This window comes from Porites lutea, chromosome 4, assembly GCF_958299795.1.
Source record: "Porites lutea chromosome 4, jaPorLute2.1, whole genome shotgun sequence".
Lineage (NCBI taxonomy): Eukaryota > Metazoa > Cnidaria > Anthozoa > Scleractinia > Poritidae > Porites > Porites lutea.
Genome location: NC_133204.1, coordinates 16,417,817 through 16,433,071, shown reverse-complemented (window position 1 = coordinate 16,433,071; position 15,255 = coordinate 16,417,817). Strand labels below are relative to the sequence as shown.

The following is a 15,255-nucleotide window of genomic DNA, read 5'->3' as shown; positions in this document are numbered from 1 at the left end:
CAAGAAAAATTGACTGAAGTAGAAGGGGGTACGGCAGAACTAAAGAGCAAGTTTTGGGTACGTTTTATACTTTTATCTTTTTATTTATCTTCAGGACTGCCTCACTGAAGGTTTGAAATGCTTAATGCCATAAACGTGTTGTTTTCACCTGCTCCGAACATCCCTCCAATGTAAGCATGACGTTCATCGAATCCCTTTTGTAGAATAGCGTTGATAAATGCTGAACCTAAAAGAAAAGAAAGAATAGTTTGCTGATGATTTACTCTTAACTTTAATGAAAAAAGTGACTGTTATCAAAAAGTTACTGCAAAGTGATCACATACCATGAAATAACATTCTCTCATTACTGTGGTTGTGATTAGCCTCTGCAACCTACAAAGAGAAAATAGAGAGATAAACATCGCGTCTATCTTCGTTTATTTGGCAGAAGATAACCCACAAGCGCAGGTAAATACGTGCAAGGGAGATTAAAGTACCCCGGCGACGAGCAATCGATTTAAACTCAAACATGCGAGTGAAACAGATATAATCAGAGGTTTCCAATGAAAAACAAGCTCTTACCTCTCTTCTTCTGTACACGTATTTATCCCAAAGTCTTTTGCTTATGACCCGCTGAATCTAAAACAGAAGGAAACAGGGATTGAAGAAAGGAGAAAATGGACTTGCTGTTTTCTAGTAACATCCAAGCCACTATGTCACTAAGTGTTTGTATTAGGGTCAAAAGCCAAATAAACCATAGAACACATAATGATCTTATGTTGTAACCAATCACTTTTCAAGTGCACTGACAGTGAAGGAAAACGACAAAAAGTTGAACAAGATAGGCTAAACTCTGGTTTTAAATCCTCTCAACTTACATCCTCTATTTAAAAAGAAGATTTGGGTGTAGAAGGCGCGCGAATGATTCCGCGCCCCACCCTTTCGAGGTCTGTATTGACATTCGCGTCTGCTTCGCCCGTTCGTCTGATAAATGATGCGATAAAAATCGAGGGCGTGAACATCTGATGACTATTATTTGTTTTAGGAGAGTTTAGTTCAACGAATCAGAACTATAAAGCTGTAAACTATGTATAAAACTACTAACCCTGACAATTCTGTAGGAATCAAAGACTCCACCGGATTGGCCGCCATCATTTTTGTGTTTCACAACAGTACTCTGCATCTGAATACAATATACGTAAATATTATAAGTTCACAAGTAGACATTTCTACAGTTTTGCATTTTGGAGGAGATTAATTAGCTTAAGCGCCACACGAAGTACATTAGAAGTCTGCGGAATTCTAGCCAGCGTCGCAGACGGTCACAAAAACATGAGGGGGAGGGGGTGAAAAACCCAACCTAACCCCTCCCCCACACAATTACTAGGAGATGCAGTGTAAGCTATATTTCCACGAATCGGTTCAGGAGGTTAAAACAAATGGCAGTTATTTTTAGGAGACAGATTGATTAAGAAGAAATTAGCTCACCTCCTCTGCAACAGAAATGTAGTCTTTGTCGTCCGTAGGTAAGTCATGAACAACTGTTTCTTGTTGGCTTGAATAGGTGAAAGGCCCGCCACCTGAAACAGAACAAAACAAAAGATAACAACAACGATGAACATTACAGAAACAGAATACGTCCACGCAAGTCCGTTTAAGACAATTTTGGCTGGTTTTAATTTGTGGATTTAAAAAGGAATAAAACCTCTTTAATTCAGCTTCTAGTTTTTTATCCAACAACCTCTATAAGTTCGTTTACAAAATTCACTTACCCAGCTCTGGTAAGCCAGAAAGTTTTTCTTTAACTGCCTTGAGGATTTTGTGTCTGTGACCAAACGCGTGGATTCCAATCTCTTTAAGTTCCTCATGGCTTATGTCGACAAGCACATCCCAGGAGATCTGGGTAACAAAACACACTGACAATCAGAAACAAAAGCAAATGCGTCCGAAACAAATTGTACGCGGCACTTTCTGAAGGGTTCATAATATGGGCCGAGTTCGCGAGCCACCCAGGAGGCGCAATGATTACCAAGAGACTGGAAACATTGCGCATGAGCTGTGTGTTACCCGCTGTCCCGTTGCTTGTTTGGTTCGGTGGGGGTGTCCAGACGAGAGTGATTACCAGGATCCCGGCTAACCGGCCTGGCTCGGTTGTCATCTAAGCACAAAGTTAATTTTTGTTGAATGAAGATTCAGCTGTTAGGACATGATATTACAGAGAGATATTCTTTATCACCAACAAATTCTTACTGTTCATATTTCACATGCCGAGATCTCGGCAAAGTGAACAACCTCGTCTAATATATTTAGGCCTTTTAAAGACTGTATTTTCTAGCCCCCAAATGCTATACTAACCTGTTCTTTTTCAAATATATCATTGACGTTATTCAGCTGAAGGCTGTCAAGGAATTCTCCTACATCAAGATCCAAGCCAGGGTGACCTAAAAATATATTTCATAGCAATAGTTAGACAGGGAATCATCCTCAACTTCAATCATCGACCAAAAGCCTTGCGACAAATTTGCATCTGTGGGGGTCTTTTTTATTACACATGCCCAACCATGGATAATTACGAATATTGCCTCACTGTCATAAGTACTTTTGTCCAGGATTGCAGTTACAAAGAATTAATTCTGCCGGGCATGTTTAAAAGTATGAAGGTGCAAACTGAGGACTCTTAGTCCACCTATTTCGTAAGGCTGAGCACCGTGACTCAATCCCAGTAAATACCTGGAAGGATAATTCTCGTGTCGCCAGCACCTTGCGCCTCTGATATAGACCTCTTATTGACAGCTCCATCGCCTGAGCCTGCAGGGCTGTTGGCCAGCAGGCTGGCATTAGCTGGAGAGAGTGGTGAACTATTACTACTGTTTGGAGTAGCATGTGGTGACGTCACATTGGGAGTCGCGGGAGCAACGTATGCCATCATGGCAACACTCAGTAGGCATTTCACATCTTCAGCCTGTCAATCAAAGTCACATGTACATGTTTACACAACAGTATACCTGATGTCAGTGCTGGAATCAGAGATGTTTGATTTTAAGTTTTTTTGTGTATTGTCAAAAAATAGATATCCTGGAATTGAATGCTTCACTGTACTTTCTTCACCAGAAATATTTGTACTGCTTTTCTTATTGGAGCAGGTTACACCCGCCCCCCCGATCGCAAAATGATAAAACGTCTAACATTTGAGATCATTTGACAACTTGCTTCCGCCACTACGACATTGTCGCTAAAAGTCGTAGTAGAATGACGATGGCTAACACCTTTACCCGCCGAATTGACGTTGCCTCACGCGCGCACACTACTTAGTATTAAGAAAATCGTCCTCGTCTTAGAATCTAAAGGTCTCTAATGACAGAGTCCACTGAATTCACCGCAAAATTCACTAGATCAAACAATTTCTTTTATACATTGATCTCTATCATATAGTCCTCTTTGGTCTTTCGAGTGTATGTTTTCTTTTCTTAACATAGGCCATATGATGTTACTCTACAAAACTGCTTCTTTCACGATCTGTCTCATTGAAGAGCATAATATGTACGCATAACGGCCTATGGCTTTCCATTAGCAAGGTTTAAGATTTTACCGTTGCAAGATCTAAAGCTGTCTGGCCTTCCTGATTCTTCATTGTGGGGTCTGCGCCATGGGCCAGCTGCAAATTGTTAAAGCAACCAAAATATTCTGTCAGCCCCATAATAACTGCGTACTGTAGGCATACCAAAAATATCAGGCTCAAATACGAAGGAAATGATTATGACCCCTACCTACTGTAGACAACAAAATTCAATGTTATGGTATGAACAATCATTTCTAATTATCATTTTTAACACAAAAATTCAACCCGCTGAAAACACTGAATTTTGTATGGAAAACATTTTTCTGGTATTTTAAAGGCATCTTTACCTTGCGAGCAGACGTTTCTCTCTTGCATGGCTTTTAGGGTTTACGATGTCGTTCGCGTGGGCTTTTATGTCGCGTAGTTTTTTTATTTTTACGCCCTGGGGCGTATAAAAGAAACTAACTACGCAAGTGACAAGCGAAGCGAAAGACTTCGTTAACACTGAAGCCATGCAAGAGAGAAACTCTGCTCGCAGGGTAAGGCACCTTTTATGTGTAGCCTTTATTTATTGTAATCAATACCGATAGAAACCCATGAAAATGCAACTTTATAAAGTATGTCACTTACCAAAAGAGCACAAAGCTGTGTTCTCCTTTTTTGGGAAGCTTCATGTAGAGGGGTAAACAACCAGCGATCAGTAGCATTGACATCAGTATTGTGCTTTATCAGAAGAGATGCTATGTCCACAGTTTATTCTGAGCGTTCTTCGCTTTCACAACACCTTTCAGTTCGTAAAATATGGTGCTTGAGGCTATTTTTTTTTGTTCACTGCTTTCGGCACAGAACGAAGTCAAGGAGCTTTAACCAGTAAATTCCTTATTATTTGTAGCTGTTAAATAAAGGTACGGCAGCTCCAGCTAGCAGTATTTCATCACAAAAACAACACATTTAAAATATTTTTTAGGAAGCGCTATCTGAACATGGACGTACTTAAAAATTTTCTTTTCCCTAAATTGATTTCAAAAGAGACATTATTTGCGCAAAAATTTGATTCCCGTACGGTAAACGCTTCTTGGCTAATAACATGACAGGTCAAGCAGAAGTTAGATTATGTAAATTAGGGTGCGGTTAATGGCTTGTTATGTATCGGTCAAATCGAAGCTTCAACATCCCGCCTGGGCATACCCCGGGCATTTGACACCTTTGCCGTCCCGGGGAGGAGGGAATTTGATTACCAGAGTCTTCCAGGGGGTGGGGAATTTGATCTCCATGCGTTAGAGGTGGGGAATTTGAACTGCACCCTCGATTTCATGTGAAATCTCTGACGTGGCAAGCTGTCATGGGGGACACGGTGTTAGAGGATTTTCGTGGAAAAAATTGTGCCTTTGTTGCCAACTGGTTACAAGGTTTGTGCCGTATTTGAAGGTATTTAAATTTTAATATTTTTAATAATGGATCCAGGCTTTGAATATATGAATGTATTAAGTTGTGTTTATAATGAATTACAATACCTATTACCGGCGATTCAATACAACAATAAAAAGCTCAACAGAGGTCAATTACTTTGACCTGACGCATGTATGTAAAATTAATGAGGTGAGCGATGATGCACGTCCATGAATTTGTCATGATGTAGTAATCTCAATAGGTGGGATTTTTTCAAAGAACACTTTGTATGTTGCATGACACACGAAGAAACTCTGAGCCTTCAGTGACCTTGTAGCAACGATTTCTGCTGCTTTACACGAGACTTTTGTTCGTAGTAAGTACGCTAGCAGTGCTTCTCAGTTTTTGTTATATTGAATGCGAATTCTTTGCTGTATTTATAAAGATTTTGTTCGACAACTGAAGGCGTTTCTGCCGTCCTTCTGTCATTTATGTGCCTGTGAAATGTCCCCGGGGTGGGGGCATTTGATCACCTGAATAGACCCTAGTGTGGGGCATTTGAACGGCATTTTGGCCCGGCTAGGGGGGAATTTGAAAAAAGTCAAATGCCTGGGGGGTTGGCCGGGGGGGATGTTGAAGCTTCGATTTTGACCGATACATCAAATGAATGTATCAGGTGTTATTTTTTCCCTCTCAAGCCAAAGAGACAAAGAAGCGAAGAAAAAAAAAAAAACGCCTGGTCTCAGGTTACTACGAAAGCAGCACCGAAATCACAGGATATAAAGCCATCATCTACACTATGGATGTTCAATAACTTTTCGCGAATCTTAAGAAAGAAGCTGAATGCCCACTGTGTTTGGAGACAGTCAATAATCGCAAGACTTTGTCATGTATTCACTCATTCTGCCTCGAGTGCCTTGACAAACACGCAAATTTTGCGAGAAGACAGCTACAAGCGACAATCAAATGTCCGGTTTGTCAGACATCTTTTCAAATTCCTGAAGGAGACTCGTTCAAGAACTTTCCCACATCTTATCATCTCAACCGACTGGTGGATGTTCTCGCTCTAAAAGATGGCGGCACACAGGCCCAGAAATGCAGCAGTTGTGATGAGAACAACACCGCTTCCTCTTACTGTTTCGTCTGTCAAATATTCGTCTGTGCTGCTTGTTTTGAAGCTCATCAGCGACTGAGGACCACAAGAGGTCATCGCAATGTTGTGATAGAGAAATTGCAAGTGCAAGATGTTCAAGAGTTGATCCACAGACCCGTCATGTGTTCGCAGCAATATCACGAAAATCAACCGCTGGAATTTTATTGCGAAGAATGTAAAGTTCTTATTTGCCACAAGTGTAGTGTAGTTAGCCATAATCGACACACCATAACAGACACTCAGAAAGCCGCACAAGTACAGAAGATGCAAATGAAGGACGCTTTGGAGAAAGTGAAAGCGGAAACTGTAATTTACGAGAGCAAAATAAGGAAACAAACGGAGCTAATGGACAAAACCAAAAATGAGATTTTGTCAGCAGAAAAGAAGATGGCAGATACCGTGGAGGAACGTATCCATGAATTACGGGAACATGAGAGGGTCATGAAAGCCAAATTTGCTGAAATTTATGAGGCGCAACAAAAACATCACGCGACACAACTAGAAAACTTTGAGTTGGTTTTGACTCAACTACAAAGCTGCATTGAGCGAGGTCACGGAAAGCGCACTAGAAAGAAACGTCAGCACCGAGATTCTTCAATCAAATCAGATCATTATTGGACGCTGTGAAAAACTTTTGAACGTAACAAAACCTGACATTTATAACCCACCACACGTGAATTACAGTATCGAAAATCAACTGAATCCAGGTTTTGATCGAATTGTGGTTAGTAATACAGATCCTTTACTTTCCTTCGCGGAAGTGGACAATCAAGAATTTGTAAGAGAAAAAACCGTGGCAAATTTCATCATTGTAACTAGAGATTCAAGTGGAAAGCAGCGTTATCATGAAGATGATCAAGTAAAAGTCAACATTATAACTCCAGCAGGTGATCAACTGGAAACAGAGATAAAAGACACCAAAGACGGCAAGTACACAGTACCATACACACCACAGTGTGTTGGACAACATAGAGTAGAGATCCAAGTTAATGGACAGCCGCTGACTGGTAGTCCCTGGCTTGTACAGGTGATCAGTTCGCATCAGTATCAATTTGCGTTTCAATTTGGATCAAAAGGCAAAAAGCAAGGACAGTTTGACCAACCTTTGGGTATTGCTGTGAATCATAAAAGCAGGACGCTTGCTGTTGCTGATTCAAACAATGAGAGAGTTCAGATGTTTGACTTTGATGGGAATTTCCTGAGAGAAATTGCACTGGAGTCTGAAACGTCTTCGGTGGCTTTTACCGAGTCTGGTGACCTCCTTAGCAATGTCGAGAGTGACGACAATAAACTCACCTTGTACACTGAGGGTAGTCACTTCATTGGACACATCAGCGACGAACAGGTGAAGACACCGTGGTACATATCTGTTGGGAGTGATGGTCGCATAATCACATGCAACGTGGCTGACAAAACAATCAAAGTTCTCAGCCCTGACGGGGAAGATTTACTTCAGTCGTTCAGTGCTCCTGGTTGTGATGAGGATCCATGTTGTGCTGTTTATCAGCAGAAAAAAATTTTTGTCTCTTATCCAGTAGCTAACCGTGTTATGGTATTTAACAACGTAGGGAGTATCTATATGACATTGGCAGTAAGGGATCTGGTGACGGGCAGTTCTCGTGTCCCACCGGTCTCGCTATTGACAGGTTTAACCGTTTGATCGTTTGTGATCGGGATAACAATAGACTGCAACTGTTGACTCTTGACGGAAAATATGTCGCTAAGTTAGCCTGGAGTTTTTTTGACCATAATACTCATCTTGCTGATTGTGCCGTGTCTGATACTGGACATTGTTTTGTTACGGATACCAACAAAGACTGTGTTTATGTTTTCGACTAGCACTGTGTGAATATTTAACACCTTCTGAACAGCTACCTTAAAAATATTGTTTCTCAGGTACTAATTAACCCTCTTGATTAATCTAGCTCAGTGGCTGAACGTTATAACTTGAACTGAACTGAACTTACATATTTTATGCATGTAGCCTGCAAATGCTTAAAATTGTCACAAGCTGTACATATATTCAGTGGCTAATAACTACCGAAAAAAAATGGCAACTTCAAGTTCTTTCAAAATCACTTTTAAACGCCAAGAACGTATCCCAAGATATTAAGGTGCCCCCTCTTCCCCAGCAACTATGCTGATAATCAATTTGTTAATGCTGATAAACAACACAAAAAACATATACGGAAAAGTGGCCTCTGCTAGCAGGGAAATGCTGATATAGTTGAGTAGATAGGAAAATAAAGTTTTTTTTAACTGTAAGAGAGAAAAGAAAGAACACGTAGAATCGTGTTATTTGGCGAATAAGAAAAACTGACATGAGCGTCGCAAAGGAAAGTCGAAAAATTTAATAAGCGTTGCATTTGTTTGTTTTAAAAAAAGCATTGATGGTTAGTTGAAGAAAAAATTACAGGAAATAAGAGAAGTCAACAATAAATAAGAACCTGTCCAAGGTTGTGGCAATTGTCGGCATTTTGCAGGTTACGTTTTCTTGGAACCGACAGTCTTGTAGCATGCGATATGCTTGCAAGTATGCGACCGCAAGGTAACTATCCAACGCTAGTAAGGATGTTGCCGGTGCCTGCGGCATGTTACCAGCGGTACTCGTGAGCTCTTTCGTGAGGTCGCTGACGTGGTCAGCTTATATAACAAGCAGCAAGAAAAGAACCTTGCTCTAGCATGCAGGTGTCGAAGGTTTGATTTAAACGCTGATAGCTTTCATGTAGGTCGCACGCAAAAAGTAGTCCGAGTTGAATGTCCTTGATATTAACAATACATGAACTAAATCTACTTTCAAACAAACAACCACACACACAAACTTTGCTCTTACATTTCGATATTGGTATAAAAAAAGCAGGTCTATAACATAGAGTTCAAATAATTGATATATTTACAGACCTAAAGGTTCAATTAAAGCAAAAGTACAGATAAGTGATAAACAAACTACGGTAAAGGAACAGCGTTAACTTTGGAAAAGTAGATTGTCTAAATAAGAGGTGACAGGTGTCACTGTTGCTATATATTTGAAAATTAACGGCATAAGCAAGAAATCCCCAGCAGTCAAGGCCAAACTGGTAAAATAACACAGAAAGAAAATCAATTTCCAACTTAGACACTTGACACTTTCACCTCCATGTAAACTTATTTAGTGATATCGGAGGTTTAGGTAATATTTTAGTCTTAAAATTTATTTTTGATGAGAATAACCTGCTGAAGGTACGGTTTGTGGTACTATACAGTCTACAAAGATTAGGATTTCGCCTGCGAAAACAGCGGTCGTTCTTCGCTCCACGTCACTAGGGACCGTTTTCACGTCCCTCCTGGCGAAATGTCTCTAGAGACAAGGAGCGAGGAGAGATGGCTGTTTTCAGTCTAACAAGGATCTGTCCACAGGTAAAAACTTCTTTGTCAGGACGCGGTTGAATAACCTTTTTTTTTGTTTTGCATTAACTGATTACTATACTTACTATATTAAATTCCAAGATTATATAAAACGTTTGTGCGATAATATATACAAGTGTAACATAAAGTTCATGAATAATTGGCTGCCATCTTATGTCGTGTTTTTTCTTTAATAGCTATAATTAGCTCGGAAGTATATTAGCCAGTTGTAGTTGAATCTCAGCTTCGTTATAAGTTTAACATTCTTTCTTGGGAACAGGCTTTCTTGGAATTTCTACGTCCTATTTCCTGTCCCTTCCCTCTCATCGCGTTTCTAGTTGCTCCGAGTGGTTGTCAATCCCTTTAGTGATCTGTTGACGCTGCAATTTAAACAGCGTTATGACGCTTATGAGGTCATGTAGATTTTTACAGCAATCCGTCGGCCATTCAGATTCTTAGTTGGTAGTGATGTACAAGGAATTTATAGAGATGCGTCAACGTTGGAGCGTTTAACAATCTTCTACGTGATCAGGTACTCTGGATAGGCCCGGTTAACATTAATAAAGGATAATAAAGCAAATGGCACATCGATTTTTTAAAAAGAAACTGACATCATGTTACCATAACCAAATCCTGTGTTTGCATTTTTCTGAATAGCTCAAATTCTGATCGGGGGTGGAAGCTGAATAATTGGATCACGATTATTCGTTATTCTTTGCTTTTTTTCTCCAAATTATTCATTATTCATTTCAAATTTTTCCATGATATTCACTATTCATTTTATGGTTTTTGTATCAGTTCTCCTTTCCGAAATTTTCTACAGTGTAATTCTATACATTGGTTATCAAAAGTTTACATTTCAGTATAAGCTTACATTCAACCTTATCTTTAGCAAGTACCATTCTATTTTTCTCTATAAGTGTGGTCAAAATAATGTTATCCTTTTGGATCAATAGACTGTCTATGCATTTACTAGAACGTGAAGGACCAAACAACAGCAGTTTAATGACTAACATAATAACTAATGACTAAAATACATTGTAATAACTAATAAACAAACTACAGCTGAAACGAACACTTTTCACAAACGTAGTCGTACGCAATCGACTTGTGGGTTCAGGTAAGCCGGGCAGGATAGGCTACTTGTTTGCACGGGACCTGCAATACTGCACCACCTACCAGGTTACTCACTCGGTCGGATTTTTAGCCTCCCCCGCAGAAGTTCTTAGGGGTTCGTCGTCACGCGTTCTTGCCTAAGAACGTCTGCGTAGGAGGCTATCGGATTTTAGGACCTACTGTCTATTGGCGAAGACGAGACGGTAAGAAATTGATTGGTTGAATATCATCGAGTATAAAATCTTTCAAGTAAGTACCAATAAGCTGATTAAAAGAACGGAACCTTTGTACTGACCTGCTCCGATTGTGCACTAAACGTCACTTTTCAGGTGACCATGAAGGCGAGCTGGAAACATTGTCAAGAATGACAAATAGACCTACCGTCGATGACGATTTCTCTTCTTCTCTGACTTGTTTTTCTCATTGTTCAAAATCGAATGAAAAGAAGATTTTAGAAAAGCGACCCAATTATACGAAATACGCTGTGGGCGTAGACACACGACACATCGAACTAAAAAGGAACCCGGCAAAGGTCAAACATCTCAAGTGATTGACATGCAACTTTGCAGGCTGTAAATTACGTGTTATCGGATTGGCTGTAGGAAAAGAACGCTGACTTTCAGGAGTTTTATTTCGGGGTTTGCCGCTTCGGATTTCACTGGTTTCGGGCGGATTCCAATGTTTACGATGGGCAGAAAAGTTGAAATTGTTTCTTTCGTCATTCGTTTCTATGGGATCATTTAGCAGTTATGAGTTATTCTTTATTCCGAGGCTAGATGGTGTTAATCATAATTCCTGATTTTCTCACTCCAAATATTCATTATTCATTTTCTTTTAAACCCCGTTATTCATTACTCATTCTTCAGCTTCCAACCCCGAATCTCCTAATTCTCCACCAAATTCAGTAAAGCTAGTTCGATCGATAATCTACATCGAGTCGGCCCGTTGAACCGGAAATAATGCGAAATAGCTTTGAGATACACGCTTAAGCTAGTTTTCCTCAAATGTATATTTGAATTCATGATAAATACAGCTCCACCAGCTTCAGACAACGTCTGTGGCATAGAAAAATTGTTTTGATATGACAAAATTATTTTTTTCAAATCATGTGTGTCACTGTGGTGCAGTGGTCAAGGAGTTTCTTGCACGTGCAGATAAACCGGGTTCGACTCCCGGCGACGCTGCTTTCTGTTTCCTTGTACCGTTTTTTTCCCTGTTTGTTTTTTTTTTAACACAATTTTTCCTTTTGGCCTTTTCTTCTTTATTCTATAATACATCCTTTGATGAACCTCCTATTGCTGTGTCTAAACTCCTCAATCCTGCTGTACACTGGCCCTCAAAAGTGTGACCGGTCGGTATGATTGCCCGTAAAATTTGCTCGACGATAGAAAGGAATCTTTAAAATTCATTACACCACTGGACATTTCATTCCAAAAAAGTACTTAAATCTAGTTTTCTGTGACAAGAGAAACCTTAAAACCTCCAAATCAAAGAAATCGGAACGGTATTTCCGTGGTAAAATCGAAATTTTTATCTGTCTCTTCGATGAACACTTTGTTCGCCATTTTGAAAGTCACTGACGCGAGACGTGACCTCATACTGGCAGGCGGACTGTACCACAGATTTCCTTGGAGACACCTTCCCCCCCCCCCCCCCCTGCCTTTCGGCTATTCTTGTTTGTTTTAACAAGAGCATTAATGGTTAGTTGAAGAAAAAGGTAAAAGAAGGCAATAATAAATAAGCAACTGTCCAAGCTTGTAGCAGTTGTCGGCTTTTTGCAGTTGACGTTTTCTTGGAACCGACAATTTTTGTTGCACGCTATATGCTTGCAAACATGCGACCACAAAGTAGTCATCCAACGCTGGTAAGGATGTTGCAGTGCGTGCGGTATGTTACCAGCCGTACCCGCGAGCTCTTTCGTGAGGTCGCTGGTGTGGTGAGCTTATAACAAGCAGCAAGACCCGAAACGTGCTCTCGCTTACATGTGTCGAAGGTTTGACTTAAACGATACCTTTCATGATGTATCGGGGGTGGAAGCTGAATAATGAATAATGAATAACGGGGTTTAAAAGAAAATGAATAATGAATATTTGGAGTGAGAAAATCAGGAATTATGATTAACACCATCTAGCCTCGGAATAAAGAATAACTCATAACTGCTAAATGATCCCATAGAAACGAATGACGAAAGAAACAATTTCAACTTTTCTGCCCATCGTAAACATTGGAATCCGCCCGAAACCAGAGAAATCCGAAGCGGCAAACCCCGAAATAAAACTCCTGAAAGTCAGCGTTCCTTTCTTACAGCCAATCCGATAACACGTAATTTACAGCCTGCAAAGTTGCATGTCATTCACTTAAGATGTTTGACCTTTGCCGGGTTCCTTTTTAGTTCGATGTGTCGTGTATCTACGCACACAGCGTATTTCGTATAATTGGGTCGCTTTTCTAAAATCTTCTTTTTCATTCGATTTTGAACAATGAGAAAAACAAGTCAGAGAAGAAGGGAAATCGTCATTCACGGTAGGTGTATTTGTCAATCTTGACAATGTTTCCAGCTTGCCTATATGGTCACCTGAAAAGTGACGTTTAGTGCACAATCGGAGCAGGTCAGTACAAAGGTTCGGTTCTCTTAATCAGCTTATTGGTACTCATTTGAAAGATTTTATACTCGATGATATTCAACCAATCAATTTCTTACCGTCTCGTCTTCGCCAATAGACAGTAGGTCCTAAAATCCGATAGCCTCCCACGCAGACGTTCTTAGGCAGGAACGCGTGACGACGAACCCATAAGAACTTCTGCGGGAGAGGCTACAAATCCGACCGAGTGAGTAACCTGGTAGGTGGTGCAGTATCGCAGGTCCCGTGCAAACAAGCAGCCTATCCTGCCCGGCTTGCCTGAACCCTCAAGTCGATTGCGTACGAGTACGTTTGTGAAAAGTGTTCGTTTCAGCTGCAGTTTGTTTATTAGTTATTACAATGTATTTTAGTTATTAGTTATTATGTTAGTCATTAAACTGCTGTTGTTTGGTCCTTCACGTATTTAGTAAATGCATAGACAGTCTATTGATCCAAAAGGATAACATTATTTTGACCACACTTATAGAGAAAAACAGAATGGTACTTGCTAAAGATAAGGTTGAATGTAAGCTTACACTGAAATGTAAACTTTTGATAACCAATGTATAGAATTGCACTGTAGAAAATTTCGGAAAGGAAAACTGATACAAAAACCATAAAATGAATAATGAATATCATGGAAAAATTTGAAATGAATAATGAATAATTTGGAGAAAAAAAGCAAAGAATAATGAATAATCGTGATCCAATTATTCAGCTTCCCCCCCCCCCCGATGATGTAGGTCGCATGCAAAAAGTTGTCTGAGTTAAACGTCCTTGATATTAACAATACATGAACTAAATCTACTTTCAAACAAACAACCACGCAGAAAAACGTTGCTCTAACATTTTGATATTGGTATAAAAAAAGGCTCGTTGATAACATGGAGTTAAATGAAATAGTTGATATATTTACAGACCTACATGTACAATTAGAGCAAAAGCACAGATAAGTGATAAACAAACTACGGTAAAGGAACACCGTTAACTTTAGAAAAGTAGATTGTCCAAATAAGAGGTGACAGGTGTCAGTGTTGCAAGAAATCCCCAGCAGTCAAAGGCCAAACTAGTAAAAAAACACAGAAAGAAAATCAACTTCCAACTAAGGCACTTTGACCACAACGTAAACTTATTTTTCAAAGTAATGTCAAGTAAAGCTTTAGATAAAATTTTAGGCTAAATTCCCTTTCGCTGGGCTTTACCAATTATTAAAAGGTTTTTCATTTAGCGAGGAGGATAACCTGCTGAAATATACAGTTTGTGGTACTATACGGTATGTAAAAAGCCTGCTTTCCATTTGGGGAAAAAGCTTCTCCTTTGTCAGGTCGACACGGTTGAATAACCATTTTTGTTTTGCATTAACTGATTACTACTTACAATATTAAATTACAAGATTATATAAGATTGTTCTGCGATAATATACAAGTACAATGTTCATGATTTATTTGTTGCCATCATATGTCGTGTTTTTCTTTAAAATCCGTAATCAGCTCTGAGGTATATTAGCCAGGTCCAAGTTGTTCAAAAGGTGGTTAACGCTATTCACCAGATAAATCTATATCCACTGCATAGCGCAATTGGTTTCCCTAATATTTATCCACTAGATAGTGATTTATTCAGTCGATAGTGCTATCCAGCTTTTGAACAACTAGGGCCATAGTTGAATCTCAGCTTCGTGGTAAGCTTGATATTCCCCGGGGAGGGGGGAGAGGGGGGAGACTCCGCATATGAAATGGGTGTCGATGCTCGTCGTCTCGCTTTGGGGAGTAAATTTCGGATTTTGGTCTCACTTAGGGTGTTCTGGGCAAAACGCCATCATAGGTAGCCGTGAAGGTCTCATTTAGGGTTGCACGCGAAAAAATATAGAAATATATATTTGATATGCATATTTTTTTCGTCTCTTTTAGGGGTCAAAAAAAGCTTGGACCGCGCCCATATTGGTCTCCTTTAGGGGTTTAGGGGTTTAATTCAAAATTTTCGACGAGCATCCCCAACCCTTTCTTATGCGGAGTTCCCCCCAGTAATGTTCTTTCTTGGTAACAGGTTTTCTTGGA

The 15,255-nt window shown here is 39.8% G+C and overlaps 1 protein-coding gene and 1 pseudogene across 1 annotated transcript in view; one reads left to right on the top strand and one right to left on the bottom strand.

Moving 5' to 3' along the window:
- LOC140932685 (poly [ADP-ribose] polymerase tankyrase-2-like) overlaps positions 1-15,255 on the bottom strand; it is a 64,753-nt gene that overhangs the window by 41,264 nt on the left and 8,234 nt on the right. Inside the window, exon 6 of the mRNA XM_073382197.1 lies at positions 324-372. Within this exon, the coding sequence (XP_073238298.1) occupies positions 324-372 (49 nt within the window). The remainder of the gene's footprint in view (positions 1-323; positions 373-15,255) is intronic.
- On the top strand, positions 4,881-7,919 carry LOC140932829 (E3 ubiquitin-protein ligase TRIM71-like; annotated as a pseudogene).